Source organism: Sebastes fasciatus, chromosome 7, assembly GCF_043250625.1.
Source record: "Sebastes fasciatus isolate fSebFas1 chromosome 7, fSebFas1.pri, whole genome shotgun sequence".
NCBI lineage: Eukaryota > Metazoa > Chordata > Actinopteri > Perciformes > Sebastidae > Sebastes > Sebastes fasciatus.
This window is the reverse complement of record NC_133801.1, coordinates 16,183,087-16,201,295: the sequence shown is the minus strand read 5'-3', so window position 1 is coordinate 16,201,295 and position 18,209 is coordinate 16,183,087. Positions and strand designations below refer to the sequence as shown.

At 41.2% G+C, this 18,209-nt stretch overlaps 3 protein-coding genes across 11 annotated transcripts in view; 1 reads left to right on the top strand and 2 right to left on the bottom strand.

The window, feature by feature from the left end:
• Positions 1-4,119, bottom strand: part of fchsd2 (FCH and double SH3 domains 2) — a 74,383-nt gene extending 70,264 nt beyond the window's left edge. For all 6 annotated transcript variants that reach the window (XM_074641887.1, XM_074641890.1, XM_074641891.1 and 3 more), the window contains exon 1: positions 3,817-4,119. In XM_074641887.1, coding sequence (XP_074497988.1) covers positions 3,817-3,837 — 21 coding nt within the window. In that variant the 5' untranslated portion in view covers positions 3,838-4,119. The remainder of the gene's footprint in view (positions 1-3,816) is intronic.
• Positions 4,120-6,838: 2,719 nt separating this feature from the next.
• Positions 6,839-12,826, top strand: p2ry2.1 (purinergic receptor P2Y2, tandem duplicate 1). 3 transcript variants are annotated; one of them, XM_074641883.1, is made up of 6 exons: positions 6,839-7,046; positions 7,664-7,911; positions 9,263-9,619; positions 10,396-10,564; positions 11,650-11,986; positions 12,065-12,826. In XM_074641883.1, the coding sequence occupies exons 3-6, from the start codon at positions 9,280-9,282 to the stop codon at positions 12,260-12,262; spliced, it is 1,044 nt and encodes a 347-aa protein (XP_074497984.1). In that variant the 5' UTR covers positions 6,839-7,046; positions 7,664-7,911; positions 9,263-9,279; the 3' UTR covers positions 12,263-12,826. The 3 variants fall into 3 exon arrangements, with proteins under 3 accessions (XP_074497984.1, XP_074497983.1, XP_074497986.1); XM_074641882.1 differs by lacking the exon at positions 7,664-7,911 and having other exon boundaries at positions 6,842-7,046; XM_074641885.1 differs by lacking the exons at positions 6,839-7,046; positions 7,664-7,911 and adding an exon at positions 8,071-8,291.
• Positions 12,827-14,138: 1,312 nt separating this feature from the next.
• The window catches only part of relt (RELT TNF receptor), a 31,680-nt gene continuing 27,609 nt past the window's right edge, over positions 14,139-18,209 (bottom strand). For both annotated transcript variants that reach the window (XM_074641880.1, XM_074641881.1), the window contains exons 9-11: positions 17,437-17,820; positions 16,785-16,913; positions 14,139-15,979 (exon numbers count right to left, since the gene is read on the bottom strand). In XM_074641880.1, the coding sequence (XP_074497981.1) occupies positions 15,976-15,979; positions 16,785-16,913; positions 17,437-17,820 (517 nt within the window). In that variant the 3' untranslated portion in view covers positions 14,139-15,975. The remainder of the gene's footprint in view (positions 15,980-16,784; positions 16,914-17,436; positions 17,821-18,209) is intronic.

Sequence of the window (18,209 nt, the reverse complement as noted above, 5' to 3'; positions counted from 1 at the left end):
GTGTTTCATTACATTATCGGGGGCAAAATGACTTCACTTCACCTTCTATCACTCACCGCAGGGAGAGAAGGGGAAGGGCAAAGGGTGACAAAGAGAGGTGGGGAGTCAAAATGAGAGGGTTAAGGAAGTGTTTGGGCATGAGAAGAGAAGGGGGAGAATATGAAGTGAGAGTAAGAAATAGAGGATGGCGAGAAAGAGAGATGTCAGTGAGAAAAAGAAGAAGGGGAAAGTGACAGTGGAAAGATGGGATATGGAGATGTTAATTATGAGGGAAAGATATTAAAGGTCATGTTAAAAAGGAAAAGAGCTCAGCTGGTGTCGTGGTAGCTGATGCAGCAGGTAGGTATACCGCTGAGAAAGTGGTTCTTGTTTTGTAACACAAACATCAATACACATATTTTACAGTGATTCAGATGTAGCCTATAGAGAGGTGAAGTCCCGCCCCTTCCGGTGGACCCCATGGAACCTTATTGGAAAACAACATGTACGGTAGTCAACGGCGAAAGACAAATAATTTTTTTATCCCGTTTGAATTACGACATGAATCATGTTATGATGTTTGTCAATTGAAAAGATAATTTTGCAAGTCAAGAAAGTTTCAGTACGTCGTAGGTTTGTCGTAGTATCATTTAGATTTGTGTTAAACCGCTCAGTGAACTACATCTCTCGTCTCGCGCAATATACGTCGCCAACGCTAGCTAGCTAGCTAACTTAGCTATGTTCCAGGCAGAAATGAAACGTTATCTTACCGGATGTGTTTTATCCAGCGACTCCTGGTCTTTTTATAAGCCGGGAAGAGAAAGAAAACGAGCAAGACCCGCTGCTCGTGTGAGTACACCCCAGTGCGAAACACACAGGCATCGTAGCTTCAGTGAGAGAGACGTCACTTACGCGACTTTTGTGTAGTCTTTATAATAAAGTATTTTCACAGTCTGATACTTCAACAGTTTCACAACTAACTGTGACTTTCTTGACTTGCAAAACTATCTTTTAAATTAACAAGCATCATATGGGGGATTCATGGCGCAATTCAAACAAAAAATATTTGTCTCTCGCCGTTGACTACCGTATATATTTTTTCCGAAATAAGGTCCAATGGTGGTCCACTGGAAGGGGCGGGACTTCGCCTCTCGATACTTCCCCACCTGTATTAGAGGGTAGGCCAATAGGACCTAAAATCTATATCGAGATAAATGAAGAGATTTGCCATGCACAGCATGTATTTCTCATGATGGTTCGCTTCTGATATGTTTGTCCTGTTTAATTCCAGTATGACCAGTTAAAAATATTGGGCTGTTGGCTGATTTGTTAGTTGAACTTCTGGAAAATATGGCCTCAAAAGCTTCAACCCTTGTATGTTGTTCAGATAGATAGATAGATAGATAGATAGAACAATTTTGTGGAGCAATGCTTTTTTTCAGCCTCATTAGCAGCCATCTATAATTTAAGCCACATAAAACTAATATATGAGAGTCAAACCAGTTCAATCTGTAAGCAGATGTGCTGAGACACAGACAAAACACTAAAGGGGCTGTTATGTGTCGCACTGGGAGAGAAATTATTAGTATCCAACAGCCAAATACTGATACACTCTGGCTGTGATGCTGAGGGCTGAGTGTACCGAGTGTGCCAGCCTCATTGGCAGGGGGGTAACACATCAGTGTTTCGCAAATAAATTCTGTTTTATTCTTGGAAGTATTTCCACAGCGACTTGAATGGGAAAGAAACTGACAGGCAGCTGACAAATGTGATCTTAAAAAAAAATGAATATGGCCGTAATGGTGCAGTATAGTGGTGGTCTCTGCAGCTTCAATGATGAAAGGACCTGTTCAGGTGTGTGAATGTGTTTTTACAGACATGATATGACATGTTCAGGGCCAGTCTGTGTGCAGAAACCCAGAGCATAACTGGCACTGGGGGAATATGTGGTAATTAAGAGAAAACTGTGCAGAGGTTCACAGCAGGGTAATTGGCTCTCATGCATCTATTTCAGGACAACACACACACACACATAGGAAGCAACTCTGACACATCCTCACGTACACACACTGGGTACCAATCTATAGGGGACGGTAGTCTTTTCTCAGCCCATACACAATCAATAAGGCAGCATCAGACATGGCTCTGCCAGCATGTCTCCCTCAGTATGTGTGTTAGCTTTTGTCAGCTCAGCCTTTGATGAAAAAGACGTGACCCTGGACGGGACTGAAGGTCTTCCTTTAAGACGAGAAGCATCACAACGTGGACAGCTTTTGTTATGCTTCCTGTCAACAATTCCAAGATATATATAAATTAGCAAAATAACACATGCACAGACACACACAAATAATGTAACCCCCCCATCAATCAATCTATCTATCTATCTATCTATCTGCCAATCACCTGTCATCTATATTGAGTCTGGAGTCACCTGAAAGGAACACACACAAACACACAGACAGTCAGACTTTTGGAGAGGCTGGAGGAGGCTTTCTGGAAGTAGGGGTGACTGGAGACACTTTTAACAGCATTTACGAGCAGACATACTCCATGTGCATTAGGAAGAAAGATGCATTGTATTGTATTGTGACCCTGGACAGGACTGAAGGTCTTCCCTTTTAAGACGAGAAGCATCACAACGTGGACAGCTTTTGTTATGCTTCCTGTCACAATTCCACGATATATATAAATTAGCAAAATAACACTGCCTCTCCACATCAGATCTGTTCCCTCTACTGAGTCTCTTAAAGCACAGCTCAAGACCCACCTCTTTTCTTTGGCTTTTGAATGTACTTATATTGCGACTACTAATTGGCCTTTTATAAATGCTCATTATAACAGTCTTTTACTCATGGATTTTTATCTTGGTCTCTGTCTGTGGATGTGTGAGATTTTGTTGTCTGCTCTGTTGACCTGTTTTTATTCTGCCTATGTCTGTAAAGCACTTTGGTCAGCTCATGTTGTTATAAATGTGCTATAGAAATAAATTTGACTTGACTTGTTACACTACATTGACATTACTAGCTATGACGTTGTTTGCCCCCCAAGTTACAAATGCAAACGTTACTTCTTTTTAATATAAAGTTATGTCTACTAACGTTAAAGGTTATTAAAAAAGGACAACCACAATACCATAATATCATTAACAACATGGTGTGCTATCTATGACTGGAGACACTTTTAACAGCCTATCACAGCATTTAGGAGCAGACAGACTCCATGTGCATTAGGAGAAGATGCATTGTTGTATGATTGTATTGTAATGTGACCCTGGACGGGACTGAAGGTCTTCCTTTAAGACGAGAAGCATCACAACGTGGACAGCTTTTGTTATGCTTCCCTGTCACAATATATATAAATTATCAAAATAACACATGTGCTACATTGATGTCACTAGCTATGACGTTGCTGCCCCTAGTTAACGTGCAAATGCTTTTTAATATAAAGTTATTTCTACTAACATTAAAGGACGTAATATTATTAAAAAAAAGGAGACAACATGGTGTGGTGCTTTATATAAAAACGTGTTAGCTCACTTAGCGTCATCTAGCTAAGGCTATTTGACGTTTTGACGCTACAACGTCAACGGCTGTGGATAGAATCATATTAATGTCACTAGGTTACCGATTAAACCTAGCTAGCAACCGTTGCTAATGATGGCTAGCAACGGTCTTTCTTTTAACCCCTTTAATTGTCTTTAAGCCTGCAGCATTAAGACGCTTTATGAGTGGTTATTAAAGCATATAACTGTGTTATATGTTGTCTGTCATTGTCTCAATACAGCCCCAGCTACTAATAAAAACATAACGGGACTCTGTCTGTATGTAAATCACTCACCTTCCTCGGCGGCGGCTGCATTTTGGAGTATTGACATGAATGGTATTTCCCCCTTTGCGATCAGATGTATTGTAATTCCAAGAGGAAAATCAGTGTAATATTATGTCTCCCTCAAATAAAAAAAAATCCTCCCCCTCTAAAGACGACAAGGGAGGAAAAGACGGGAGTTAAATTTGTACTCCGGCGGCCATGATTGATGATAAATGGCTGGTTTTAGTAACGCTGCTGTACGAGGAAGAGGAGAGGCTGAACACCACTTGGTGTTGGTTGGCTGCTGCCACTACTAGATACTGGAGTGTGTTGTGAAGCAGCAGAGCAGACAGAGAGGAGAAGGGATGGTGATGGAGGGGGGCATATTAACGGGGAACCCCTTCAGGGACGAAGCTCAACGGCTCCACCACGTGGTGAAGACACGGCATGGCGACAACACGGAGAGCAAGAAAGACATCCTTTTTTATTCTGTGGTTCGACAGTATAACCTCCATTAATACGCAAAGGTGTGAAGACAGAATAAAGGAGACAGAAATAAGTGATAACTTCAACAATTAGACATTTTATTCGCTTAGTTTAAAGGGGTTTTCCGAGCTGCTCCAGCTTCTAGTGATGTGTCGGTTAAGAACGAGTCGGTTAATTGAGCCGGCTCTTTTAAGTGAACGATAAATGAATGGTAAATGGACTTGCATTTATATAGCGCTTTTATAGTCTTCCGATCACTCATAGCGCTTTACACTACATGACAGCATTCACCCATTCACACACACTGTTGGCAGAGGCTGCTAAGGTGCCAACTTTGCCCATCAGGATCTAATCTAAATACTCATTCACACACCGTTGGCTATGCCTTCGGGAGCAATTAAAGGGTAAAGTGTCTTGCTCAAGGACACATCGACATGTGACCCGGAGCAGCCGGAGATCGAACCACCAACCTTCCGATTGGTGGACAACCTGCTCTACCCTCTGAGCCACAGCCGGTTGAACCAGATAAGAGCTGGCTCCCGTCCGAGAGCCGTTTTTTTTCTTTTCTTTTTTCTTTAATTAATTCAAGGCAGAATGATAGGACGATCTTCTCCGCGCCACGGGCACTCCATGCACTGACTGATGGTATGTGTCCACAGGGGCGTTTTTTATTGCGAGGGGACGCGACGCTTCCCAACATTGGACACTTGGTGGGCTGTCACTAGACACAAGCTGTCCCCACCTGATTGGACGAACGCTTTCCCTCCGTGGGCTGCTGCTGCTCAGCTTTCAAACCGGAAACAGTATGGAGGCTCGTTTGGAAACTTTCTTCTCTTATTTCACGAAAATAGTTCACCGAAATGTGTTTCTGAAAACATTTGAGGCGAGAAATAAGCCATGCAGTTGCTGAGTCTGTCTTTATTTTCGATCGACAACTTTTATTTTAAAAGATTCTCAGGAGTTTCGAGAGGCGGTAAGTCGCGTCGGACGCCCGTGATTTACATAAAGTAGACGAGCCCTTAACTTTATGCAAATGGGGAGTGGGCGTCGTGACACTACGTTTCTCGAATCGCAACGCCACGCTACCAGAATGCATTGCACGGCTGCTTACACAGAGAATGAATGGGAAGCGTGGAAAGCACGGAGCCTGTGGTGAAATGAAGAGCCGTTTGGAAGCCGAAAGAGCCGGCTCTTCTTGGTGAGCTGAGCCAAATGATCTGGCTCACTAAAAAGAGCCGGAATTCCCATCACTAACTGGCAGCAGCCTGCGTCTCCTAGACCTGCATAGCAACAAGAAACCGCAGTCGATCCAGGAAAAATCGATCGCGGAGTAGGAGGACAGAAAAACAGTATTAAAGAAACAAATAAACAAAAGACCAAATTTTAGACGCTTGGAGTTGTTAATAATGATGATTAAATATGTATTATTTTCATCTTTGTCATTCGAGTCTACCTGCAATTATCTTAATACAGCCTATTAGGCCTATCATAAAAAAATAGGGCTCTCAATCGATTGTCCATAGTTAATTGCGATTAATCGCACATTTTTTATTTGTTCAAAATGTATCTTAAAGGGAGATTTGTCAAGTATTCAATGCTCTTATCAACATGGGAGTGGGCAAATATGCTTGCCTTGTGCAAATGTATGTATATATTTATTATTGGAAATCAATCAACAACACAAAACAATGACAAATATTGTCCAGAAACCCTCACAGGTACTGCATTTAGCAGAAATTAGTGGCGTTAAAACAAATCTGACGTTAACGCGTTTTTATTGTCTTAACTTTGACAGCCCTAAAATAAAATAATAATGCAAAACGTTATTCATAGTAGGCTACTTTGTGTTATAATTTAGTAGACTCTTGTGTTATTGTGTGTAGGCCTACAGTGGGATGCCAGGGAGTAAACAGGGTAAAATGGGGTCATGAGGTTCACTGGAAGCGGGTGTTGAGTGAACAATTAAAGGAATATATTACAATGGAGGGTGTCAGAAACCCTTGTAATGAGTTGGCACCAGCATCAGCTGGTTTGACACAGTGTCTGCATGCATGTATGCAACCTGCATGTGTATGTTTGTGTGTTAGGTATTGAAATATAGTTTGTGGGATGAGAAAATAATGTTAATAATGCATAGGGTAAACTAAAAATGTAAATAGATCATCATCATCATCTCATCATCCCACTGTGTTAGCCCTACTTTCCAGTGTGCCTTGTGTGAAAATGGAAATTGTCCAAACCTTTCAAGGTTAAGACACAGGCTACTTGTTATTGAGGCGACGCAATGCAATCAATGATATTGTTGTTCAGAAATACTTTGCCACTAATGCCAACTTACAAAAGATGTTTTTATGGTTGGGAAGAATGTCTTACAAAAAGATACAAGTGAGTGGAGAAGACGGGCAAGTATTCTACTACATGCCTCCTACGTGCCATGGCCAAGGTTAAGGTGAAGGGTCATGTAATCATTAATACACAGAGTTTCTGGAGCAGGTAAGACATTAAGTACTCTTTCTCACCTTTCCTCTCAGTATAACACTCAAACTAACAAACACACACACACACATGCACACACACACATTCGTAGTCAGAGATACCAAACACATCCACTAACACCCACGCACATAACTTTCTGCCAGTGGCACAGAGGAAAATGGCTGACAGTCATTGTTGGATTATACTGTATCTGTTAGGATCCTGCCAGGATGCTTTTGGTTTATGATTTCTCTTGTGATTTGGCGTAGGAGCATCTATATTTCTTTGGCCATACTAAGGTAAGACATTTTACTGTGAAAACAATCAATTAAAAGTATAAAAAGCAGCACAGGTAGTTTTTAGTCATACATTTGCCTGAAATGGGAAAAATCACAGGTAATCTTTGATATTCTTTGTATATTTTAAAATTAATGTTTTTTGTCAGTATGGCTGTGTTTCTACGGGGACATAAAGGACCATATATTTAGATTTTTGATAGCATGACGGGAGATTTCTACTATTCCTTGCTTGCAAAATATTTATGCTTATAGCTGTGTGTTTTTAAGATTTACCTGTACTAAAACAGGCCTTTTGTTTTTTTATTGCTGGAATAAAAAAAATGAAAACAATAGGTAATTGTAATAAAAAAAAATTCTAATTCCTACGCCCATGTTGATAATTGTAGGCCTATACTTATCATAGTAATTATTATATTTAATAGTCTCAATAGGATTTAATGACTACCTCTGTTTTTTTCTACTTTAAAAATGTACAATGATGTTCTTGTCTGACATGACCAAACAAAATAAATAAATATTTGAACAGTTAAAGGTGGCGACAGGCAGCTTTTCACTGTCAATTTGAATTTCAAATACCATATAACCCCTGAGGCTCAACTGCCCTTTTGTGTATACAGGCTGCAGCTTGTCAGACAGGTGGACACCTTCACAAGGTTTTCCCCCACTGAAGTATCTTCGGCATGCATTCAACCATACACAACACAGTCAGATATACTGTAGCTACTTCTACTAGGATGAGGATACCTGGCACAGTGGATGACAGCCTTTGAAAGGGGAGAGCATTCATAAGATAAGATCAAATAAGATAAGATAAGAAAACTTTATTGTCTGTCACAAGTAACAGAAATTTGTCTTCTCATACAGTGTGAGTATTTATTACATTTCATGGGGGTTTTCTCTGGGGAAGAGGATTTTATTTCCTGGGATTCAATCTGGGTATTTGTGTACAACCAATTTAACAAAAAAATAACAGATTACTTTATTGCTGAATAGTAAGTTGTGCTCAGTTTGGTGTGACGTGGAGTGCACACAGCAGATCAGAGGAATGCAAAAGGTTTGGCTGTTCTGTCTCATGGTCTGTTATCTGTTAAATTCAACCTGCAGCTGTTTCGAAGAGAAAAAGTGAAGACAGCGAAGGGTACAGAGCGAGCAGGAGGCAATGTTTTTGATAAGGAGAAAATAATGTCAGAGAGAGGCGCAAAAAGACAGCGCCGTAGGTTAACTCATCAGTCAGCTGAGAAACAAGTAAGTCTGGCAGCTGCTGTCTTATTTGCATGCAAGGGTTTAAGCTGTCACTATGTTATCGCATGACTTTGAACTTGTCAGATAAACAGATTTATAGAGGATGAGAAAAAATGGACTGAGGTTAACAATGAAGCATGCCAGTGAGAGAAAAAGAAAGAAATGTCTTTAAACAAAGTCTGGTTTGAGTTAAAAAGTTATTCCTCTGTCTCTCTGTCTCTCAGCTGTGAGGTTTTGGAAAACTTTGGCATGCAAGAGTGCTGTTTTTCTGCCTGAGAACACAGCTGCACTTACAGATTTGTAAAAAAAGTTACCACAAATGTGAATCTTTGTCTGAATCCTCTGCAGCTCTGATAAGTTGAACGGGTTTTTTTGTTATGGGGGAGAAACGAGAAGGTTAGACTGATAAGTATTTCAGTACTCTGCTGACACAAGGTGTCAAGATGTCTCATTACAGTACATCTTGTGACACATATATACAGTACTACTCTATATTGCAGCCATAAAACACACATATTCCCTCACACACTCATTCATTTATTCCACCAGAAGACGGCTTTAGGATTTAATCATGATTTGATATGGGTGCCACCATTTAAGTGTCCTCTTCTCTTCTCTCTATCTCTCACAATTCTTCCCTCATTTACTCAGCCACCCACTCATAAAGAAAAAGGCGATTAAAGGACGTCGGCACTAAAATGATTTACATTCTGTGAAATGACTTTAAAATGGGATGACTCAAGCTATAAGCTGGATGGTGTAAATTTGATTGGGAAATCACAATGGACCACCCGATTAAGCTTAAGAGTGGCATACCAAAGAAGTGAATGACTTGGGGCATGCATCCTAAAATGTAATCTAGGCTGATGTCACTTTCTTGCAGTCATTTCCTGTGACTCCACACTCTCTACCTCAGTGAAATGCTTCCAGGTTCAAATGCAGCATATTCATAATAATCTAATCTTTTCCCTCAGGTGTTTTCACAACCAAGATGACCACCTTTGACAACAACAAGACCAACGACCTAACCAATGACAGCGCCTCCTACTGTCAGTTCCAAGAGGACTTTAAATATATTCTCCTTCCTGTCAGCTATGCCGTGGTCTTTGTCGTCGGCCTGGCGCTGAACGCCACGGCGCTGTACGTGATTGTGTTCCGCACTAAGCGGTGGAAGCCCTCCACCATCTACATGCTCAACCTGACGGTGTGCGACACACTCTACGTCCTCACTCTGCCCTTCCTCATCTACTACTACGCAGATCAGAACGACTGGCCCTTCAGCGAACCGGTCTGCAAGATCATACGTTTCCTGTTTTATACCAACTTATATGGTACGTACGGAGATGGCATGGCACAGACCCATACGATACAGAGTTTGATATATGATATGGTACAGTTATGGCAGTATGATACACCACAAGACGATACAATATTACAATACATAACACACTTTTTACTTTCATTTGAATCCCTCAAAAACTGTATCCTTAATAGATTCCCCTTCAATGTGTAATGAAAGTCTAAATCGTCAGGTGGAAATGGATTGGCCTTACTCTCCTTAAGCTTACTCTGTTCAAAAGATATGGACTGTCAATACGTCTTGTGCACTTGTGACAACCATCCCTATCGTGGAGTTGTTTGTCCCACACTATGGGGTTGGTTGTCCCTATGTTATTTTAACGGGGGAAAATATAAAAAGGAGGTAATCTTAAAAATTAATTTCAAAAATGTAATTTCATTGAAATGCAACAACCTGACATATCTCCTGCATCGAGAGAACAAAAACAGAAAAAATCATCCCTAAAAGGGCATTTTTTAACCTTATATAGTAGTTTTGCAAGCGACTAAGCTAACAACCACATGGTGATAATTGTTTTATTATAAACCCATTGTATAAAAGCCCAGAAGAGAAACACAGAAGAGCTTTATATTTACATTTTGACATGAAAAACACATGACACAAAAAGTCCACTCACCTCAATGTTAGTGTCTTACTCCTGAAATTACCCTGTAGGTGACCTTTCACCCCAATTCTGAAACTTTCAGTACCAACATTTTTTAACAGCGCCCTCTAAGGAGCAAGATCTAATGAGTATCACTCTGGCAGGTTCCATTCTGTTCCTCTGCTGTATCAGTCTGCATCGCTTCGTTGGCATCTGCTATCCAGTCCGCTCCCTCTACTGGGTCAGTGCTCGTCGGGCCAGGCTGGTGTCTGTCGCAGTGTGGGCCTTTGTGTTATTCTGCCAGGCACCTATTCTCTACTTCGCAAGAACGAGGTGATTTAAATTGATAAATTTGTCTTTCCTTCTTTCTTTTTCCCTTCATCCCTCCCTTACTTACTTAATAACCCTCCTCATTGTATTGAATGTGTGTTTAAAGGTACAGTGCGTAGGATTTGGCGGCATCTAGTGATGTGGTTGCAGATTGCAACCAACTGAGTACCCCTCGGCTCACTCCTCCCTTTCCAAGACTGTGGTAACATGAGCCGCCGAGTGCAAAACCGTGGTAACGCTGTTGGCTGTTCGAGTCCATCCTTTCCATAACACCGAATTACACCAGAGCAGTGGCAGAGTGCGGCCTGCATTATCTAATACAATCGCCACTCCCATGCTCAGCGAACTGCGGCTGTTTGATTCTGCGGGTTGGGAAGTTGGGAAAAAGTTTAACTCTAGGCGGCAATACCCACAGCCAATCAGTAAACAGATCCTGTGACTCCTGGGACATGTTGATCTACGTTACAAAGAATTTCTTCCCTCCTGAAACACATGAATATGCCTCCCGGCCGCAGAAAAATGTATTTATTCGCCACTGCCTGGTATGAATTTGGCACAATAACACTTTAGGAGCAACGGAAGTCAGACGGCGGCTGGCGGTAACACGGTTTTGCACTCTGCGGCTCACATTACTGCAGTTTCACAAGCGTATCGTCACATAAAAAACATGAAAAGCTCTCTCTAGAACCGGTGTTTGGTTTCCGTTCTGGGCTACTGTAGAAACATGGCGGAGCAACTTGGTGGACTCCATGAAGAGGACCAGCTCCCTATGTAGATATGAAGGACTCATTCAAAGCTAACGAAAACACGACGATTCTTAGTTTCAGGTGACTATAAACTAATGAAAACGTAGTTATGAATTTTGTACTCCATTTCTGCTAATAGATCACCTGAAATGTTACACACTGTTCCTTAATATCCCTCTTCCTTGTAATGAAAGTGTGTTTAAGTGTGGACTATTGATTTTTGTGGCACACCGAGCTCCTTATCTAATGGGCACACTGAACACTCCTATTGCTTTCCCAGTAGTTCATTGCCAAGCAAGGCAGCGCTACCATTTAATAATCCTAAACAATCTCCTTTCCCAGGGAGATGGAGGGCGAGCGGGTCTGCTACGACACCACCAGCCCAGAGCTTTTTGATGACTTCCTGGTGTACAGCTCGGCCGTGTCGGTGCTCATGTTCGCCCTGCCCTTCATGGTGGTGATGGTGTGCTATGGCCTCATGGTGCGGAAGCTTCTGGAGCCCGGCTGGGGGTCTGAAGGGGGCGAGGCGGGAGGCGTGTCAGTCCAACGCACCAAGCAGAAGTCAGTGAAGATGATCATCATCGTGCTGGCGGCCTTCATGCTCTGTTTCCTGCCTTTCCACCTCACCAGGAGTCTTTACTACTCTTTTAGATACCTAAGGCAGGTCGATCCATCACAGGTGAGCAGAGAACAACCACTTTTATAATAATAAATGTGTTATGGCTTTAAAAAACTCACATTTTGATATGTTCATCAGATCAGCTGTCAGCTGCTGGAGGCCTCCAGTGTGGCCTACAAGGTGACCCGACCTTTTGCCAGCGCCAACAGCTGTGTGGATCCCATCCTTTACTTCCTGGCTGGGCAGGACGTCCGAGGTAACATCACAAAGAAGATCAGGTCATCTTCATCGAGACCAAAAACAAGTCTGAGCCATTGCTTGACAACACAACTCTGAGACTATTTTGGTAAAAGTGCAAAAGGTTGTGGGGACAAATAGAGTACTTATTGATGGTCTCTTCTGGTAGATGTGACGCCCCCCATACACCGACACTGACAGACTCTGCATTCAGATTTCCATCATCAACAAGTGGAAGTGCATGCTCAGATTTGACCAAATTAAATATGGACAACACAGTTATAATGAAGAGTATAATAAACTTATAAATCATGTGGTGCATTTTTTAACGGAAGACAGGTCATTCAAGGATTTCTTTTGTTTTGTTATGTTTGGAAAGCTATAATGCGTGGACAGAACTAAACTACATGGTGCTCCACACAGCTGTGGTTTTTGTTAATGATTCTACTGGACAACGGCTGCACCTGTTTGTACAGGAACAAGTGGATTTTCCTCAGCTCGCCTTTTTTTCCCACATATCAGACAGAGAGGGTGAACTTGACCACTTTGTGGCCTTTAAGACTTATTTTGAATGTTCTGGAGAAGTGTGTGTGTCACTTTGTATCACAAAATATGAAGGAACTAAAACAAAATATTATAATAAACAAACACAATTGTTGTGGTGATACATTTTTATCATTTGCCTCATGCAACATACTGCATTTATTCGTGGCAGATGCTATTAGCAACCAGGTGTCCGTAGCAAACAATGCTATTTGCACCCGGCCCTGGGACACATCCATCCATCCATCTGCAACCGCTTATCCCGTTAGGGGTCGCGGGGGGGCTGGAGCCGATCCCAGCCGACATTGGGCGAAGGCAGGGTACACCCTGGACAGGTCGCCAGTCCATCGCAGGGCTGACACATAGAGACAGACAACCATTCACGCTCACATTCACACCTACGGGCAATTTTAGAGTCCACAATTAACCTAACCTGCATGTCTTTGGACTGTGGGAGGAAACCGGAGTACCCGGAGAAAACCCACGCTCACACGGGGAGAACATGCAAACTCCACACATGGACACATTACCTGGGACACATTAGATTATATTTTATATTTCTTTATTATAAGATGTGTATATGTACTGTATGCATATTTTTCCTAAACCTAACCAAGTAGTTTTGTTGCCTAAACCAAACTGTGACTGAAAACTGAAAATAATAATAATTAAAAAAAACAGAAACTAATAAGTCATCCAAGTGTAAAAACAGGCTTCTTACAGGACTCAAACTTCAGTCTCCTGGGTAAATGTTCTTAGTTTGACCCATTCATCCACCACAACCTACTTCCTGCACATACTTTGTCACTTTATATTACTACTAGTATTACAACTACTACTAGTATTACTACTACTACAACTAAATCTTCCTGCTAGAAAGGGCATTCTGGCGGCTAGCTAACTATTGTTAAACCAAGTGGCATATTCAACTTGGCCGTGTGTAAATAGCCGAATGGCTGCCGTGTGACTATTCTCACCCGGGTGCAAATAGACAAACATTTAATGCCATAATTTGTGTCAAATAAGTTAATTATTGCATAATAGCTGTAGAATGAGTCTCACTATCATTCAGTGAGACATTGTCTTAGAAGAGCAGGTGTAGAATAGTTCATGTTTTCCTTTAATTTGAGCTCATTGATTCTCCCTTAGTGTGTGATTATACAGCCTCTGAGCAGCTGAGCAGGGTGTTTAAAACCAGAGAAGTCAGTCGTCACGTCAGCATTTCGGTTATGAGTTTGGAAAGTATTAACTGTGATCTGTGGGAAGAGTAACCTTAGTTGCAGTGCTGGTTTTGGCTACACTTGATTTACGTAATCAGTGGTCATTTAATCTAATGAACACCACTAGAGGGCGACCCTGTCTAACAAACAAGCCAAGCCAATACCTCACACATTCAAAGCCACATTACTGTACATCACCAGCGAGAACAGCATTTAAAATAGACCTCTTCTTTATTTCAAGAGTAAAAACATCATACAGAAAAATGCAATATTATAAATGCATCTACAGAGTTGATGAGATGAATGCTTTTGTATAGCTTTCCTTCTTGCCAGCAACACTTCAGCTTGAAAACATTTAATAATCCTAATAATAGTAATAATAAAAACAGATAAAATTAAATGATGTGACTGCTGCAACCAATAAAGAGCCAGTCCTCCAGACATGTTGTATTCCTTGTAGCATAATAAGAAAATATGAAAATGAGTGGATAAAAATCCTCTATGATTATAGTACACTCTTTAAAACCCATGAGGATGTAAACTGAGCTGCATGACTTTGAGGCATCTCAACCACTAATCCTCTGCAGCCACTGGTTGGTTTATTTAATTAAACTGTAAAACATAAATATGCTTGTGTGTGTGTGTATTGATGTGGGAGTAGTTCCTTACAGTTATGGAGATTGCCTAACTGGAGTCTGGCTATGTGTACTGCATGTGTGTGTTTACGGTTTAAAAGTTCATGTTTAAAACACTGAAATGTTGCACTCAAATTGTGAAAAAAAATCATATATATCGTGTTGATTTTAAGCAGAAATTCAGCTCATATGCATGGTGTGACAGAGTTTACTGGTTTTTGATTGATGGACTGCAAATGTCACTTTCACCTCATACACACTGTATGCTAAAATTATAAAAGCCAAGTCCATTTGTATATACCCACCCATATTTACATATGTACATTCATTTACATTGTTCTATTCTACAAAAGTGATGCCTACCCATCTAACGTTTTCACCCCAGGACCCAAATGACAGCATCTAACTGCCATCGGGAAGCAGTGTTGTAAAAAATATGCTGTGATACAGTACTGGAGGCCCCACACTGAGAACACATTTTGGCCCCTGATCACCTACTTGGACCTAAAGTCTAAGAGCGTAAGAGTTGTGAGTATTATTAATGCTGACTTTTGGTAGGCGTATATCGCTGAGTGAATGTTTCTCAAACTCTCAAAGATTCACTGAACTCAGTGAGTACATTCAACATCTTCAAGGTCTAAAAAACTCAACTCACCTGCAAATGTGAGCAGAAGAAGCGATCACTAAACTTGTAAAAATATTTAAAACAACAAAATTATAATGAAATTTATAACATGTTGTTCTTATAATACTTACTGTAGTGCTACTGTAGTCTTAAATCAAGTGTCTTATGACCCAAAATTACATGGGTTTTTATTTCAGCCAAGCCAGATCTGCTCATACTCTTAGTTCATATGACACTTGATCACTAACAGCTTTTTTCAGTTATGTATTCCACAGTGTTTTGTCCTCTCCTCTTGTACACAAGTAGTGTGGATGTGTCTGTCTACATGTATTGTATGTGTCCGTCTTTTACCCCTGTGTCTATTTTTTTTTTTTACATGGAAGCACAAATTTAGGGGTTAAGAACACATTTTTGTATGATCGAAACTTCTCTTCTTTGTTTTTCTCCCTCACATCCTTCCCTCTAGTGTCAGGTGTTGTTATCACAAAGCTCTACCCTCCACTTTCTCTTTGGATTGGGACTGTGAAGCAGCTGTGATTTCAGTTGAACTTCTACGATGTAGAAGATCTGATACATCTGTAAAGCACAATATTGTTTTTACGTAATAATAAATATTCCTCTCATCGTGTGAATAGAAAAACAACTTCTTCCGGCACAAGGTGGTGGTTCTGGTGGTTTCTTGGTGTCAGTCGTGTAGAAACACCCTCCCTACCCTGTCGTCAAGTTGTCAGCGAATGATGAGGTCATCTTCAGCGAGGTAGCGTTATCGTACACCGTCTCTCTGTGTCTTCACCTGAAGGAGAGAGTCAGAATGTCAAGGAGGTATAAACAGGGAGGGAAACCTTTTACTTAATTGTTGTTGTTTTTTTAATTATCATTATTTTTGTTGTTCTTTTTTGTGTTTTATTTTTGTTTGTTTGTTTTTCTGTCGCAATGTTCTGTTTTTTTCTGGTCTTTTTTTTGTGTACATAATATGTCGCTGAATATGTTACGCAGTATTCTACCAATGTAATGTGAAGGAGGTGGCAGGATGAGGACATGAAGGACAGAATAGAAGATGGAGTGAAATAGATTTTTCCAGATTTCAAAGATATGACAAATAAATGCTTTTGAGCCTTTTCAAAGCACACTTATCTCATTATTCCTCATTTGGGCTGATTTTGAAGCATAAATGATTGCCTACTTAAGGGATTTTGTGTATAGGACATAATGAATCCAACAGAGCCGGGACACATGATTATTGTAATAATGCTGATTCGGAGAGTGTTGGCACATGTGCATTAGCAGACAATAGGAAACAGAAGAAACTCATTTCCCGAATCATTTTAGAGACACTCCTCTGATAAACTGATCATGCTGTGTATAATTCCATTTCCCGGTGAAACAGACCACATAATTCAGTGCTGGCCAGAAGAATGTAAGCTGACATGCTAACGAGCTCCCACAGCACTGTAAAATCGTAAAAATTAGGAGCATGCAGTGTGGAAGAAATAGAAAGAAATGGGGAAGGAGAGAGGTTATTACAGCTAGTAGTTATAGGTCAGAAGTGAAAAGAGAGGGAGAAGGGGAAGCATGTGACTGTGTGTTGCAGGTTGTACCTATTGATGCCACATGATGAAGAGGAGCAGAAGGGTTTCCCTACAAACAGGGAGTTTTGTTGCTCCTGGGATGATGTCTTGGTTTCCACGGCGACAGGCTTCTGCTCGGGGATTTGAGCGACTTGAAACCTGTCAGTCGAGCAAAAGATATGATCACTAATGATTACATTCATGGCAATCGTGGTATTATGACAGACATTAAAACACACATGTTCTTACAAAAGTATGAAACTGTTTGAGTGTGTGTGTCTTTCTTGTCCGAGATTTCTCTCTCCGCGAGCATAACAGGGCTTTGCGGTCATCGGGTCAACTTTTTTTAGAAGTCCCAAGGTCGAGGTATAAGCTGTCAGTTGATCGTGCTTTTGCTGTCGCTGCTCCTAAACTATTGATCAAGTTACCCCCTGATATACGCACTGTCACTGACCTAGTACTTTTTAAATCTAAGCTCAAGACTTTTTTATTTAGATTGGCTTTTAATACCTAGTAGCGCTGTGACATTTTTTCCTGTGCTTTTTATGTACCTTTTAATGATTGTATGATATGTTATGTTGTTATTCCTGTTATTTCTTGATGTTAATGTAAAGCACTTTGGGTACTTTTTGGTTATTGTAAAGGGCTATACAAATCAATGATGATTGATTGATTGTCTCACCTCCCCACAGACAACACTGTCAGCTCTCCCTCCTTCCTCTCCTTCACTTCGCCCCCGTCCATCTTCTCCTGTACATTATTTGGCACAACAGCTTGCGTATGGTGGGTGTCGACAAACACCCCCCCCAGCAGGGGCCTCTTCTGCTGGTCGTTGGATGAGTTCAGGGAGGGCAGGAGGAAGGTCTGGGGGGCCTTCAGGGGGTCTCTGAAGGAATCCAGGGGAGGTATGAGGATGGGGGGCCACTTCCTCTGGGCGCAGCGGGTGCAGCGGTAGCCGTGTTTGGGGGCCAGGCCGGAGAGGCCAGAGATGGTGTGGAGGTGGGACTGATGGGGGCAGAGCCTGGGGAGGGAGCGGAACGGGGACAGAGGAGACAGCATCGGGAACCTGGGAGGAAGAGCAGAAGAGGATCAGCTACAATTTTATGGAATTTTTATATTCATTCATTTAAAAGATGGGTGCCACATCAGTAAATGTTACTGATCATTGAGTGAAATTTAAACCTTGAATTGGCAACATTTCTTTCCATGTCCATTCAGTGTGCAGTATAACATGAATCTGAAATCACTTATACTCCTCATGATTTCTGAACATACACATATGCACAAAAGAAACACATACGCTTTCCCTCATCATGGTCCTATATGGGGCCAAATACCTATGACAATTATGTTACTAACATTACTAAAATGCTAGTTTTGTCAGTCCTGCTCATTTATGCAGGTATATTGTGAACAAAATTCCATACTAACATGCTATTTAGTACGCTAAAACAG

What these genes read in the sequence shown, in the direction of transcription:
- p2ry2.1 (XM_074641883.1), top strand. Translation starts at nt 9,280, where the DNA reads ATGACCACCTTTGACAACAACAAGACCAACGACCTAACCAATGACAGC. An exon ending in GTTTTATACCAACTTATATG is followed by an intron (nt 9,620 to 10,395) that starts GTACGTACGGAG and finishes TCACTCTGGCAG; the next exon opens with GTTCCATTCTGTTCCTCTGC. An exon ending in CTCTACTTCGCAAGAACGAG is followed by an intron (nt 10,565 to 11,649) that starts GTGATTTAAATT and finishes CTCCTTTCCCAG; the next exon opens with GGAGATGGAGGGCGAGCGGG.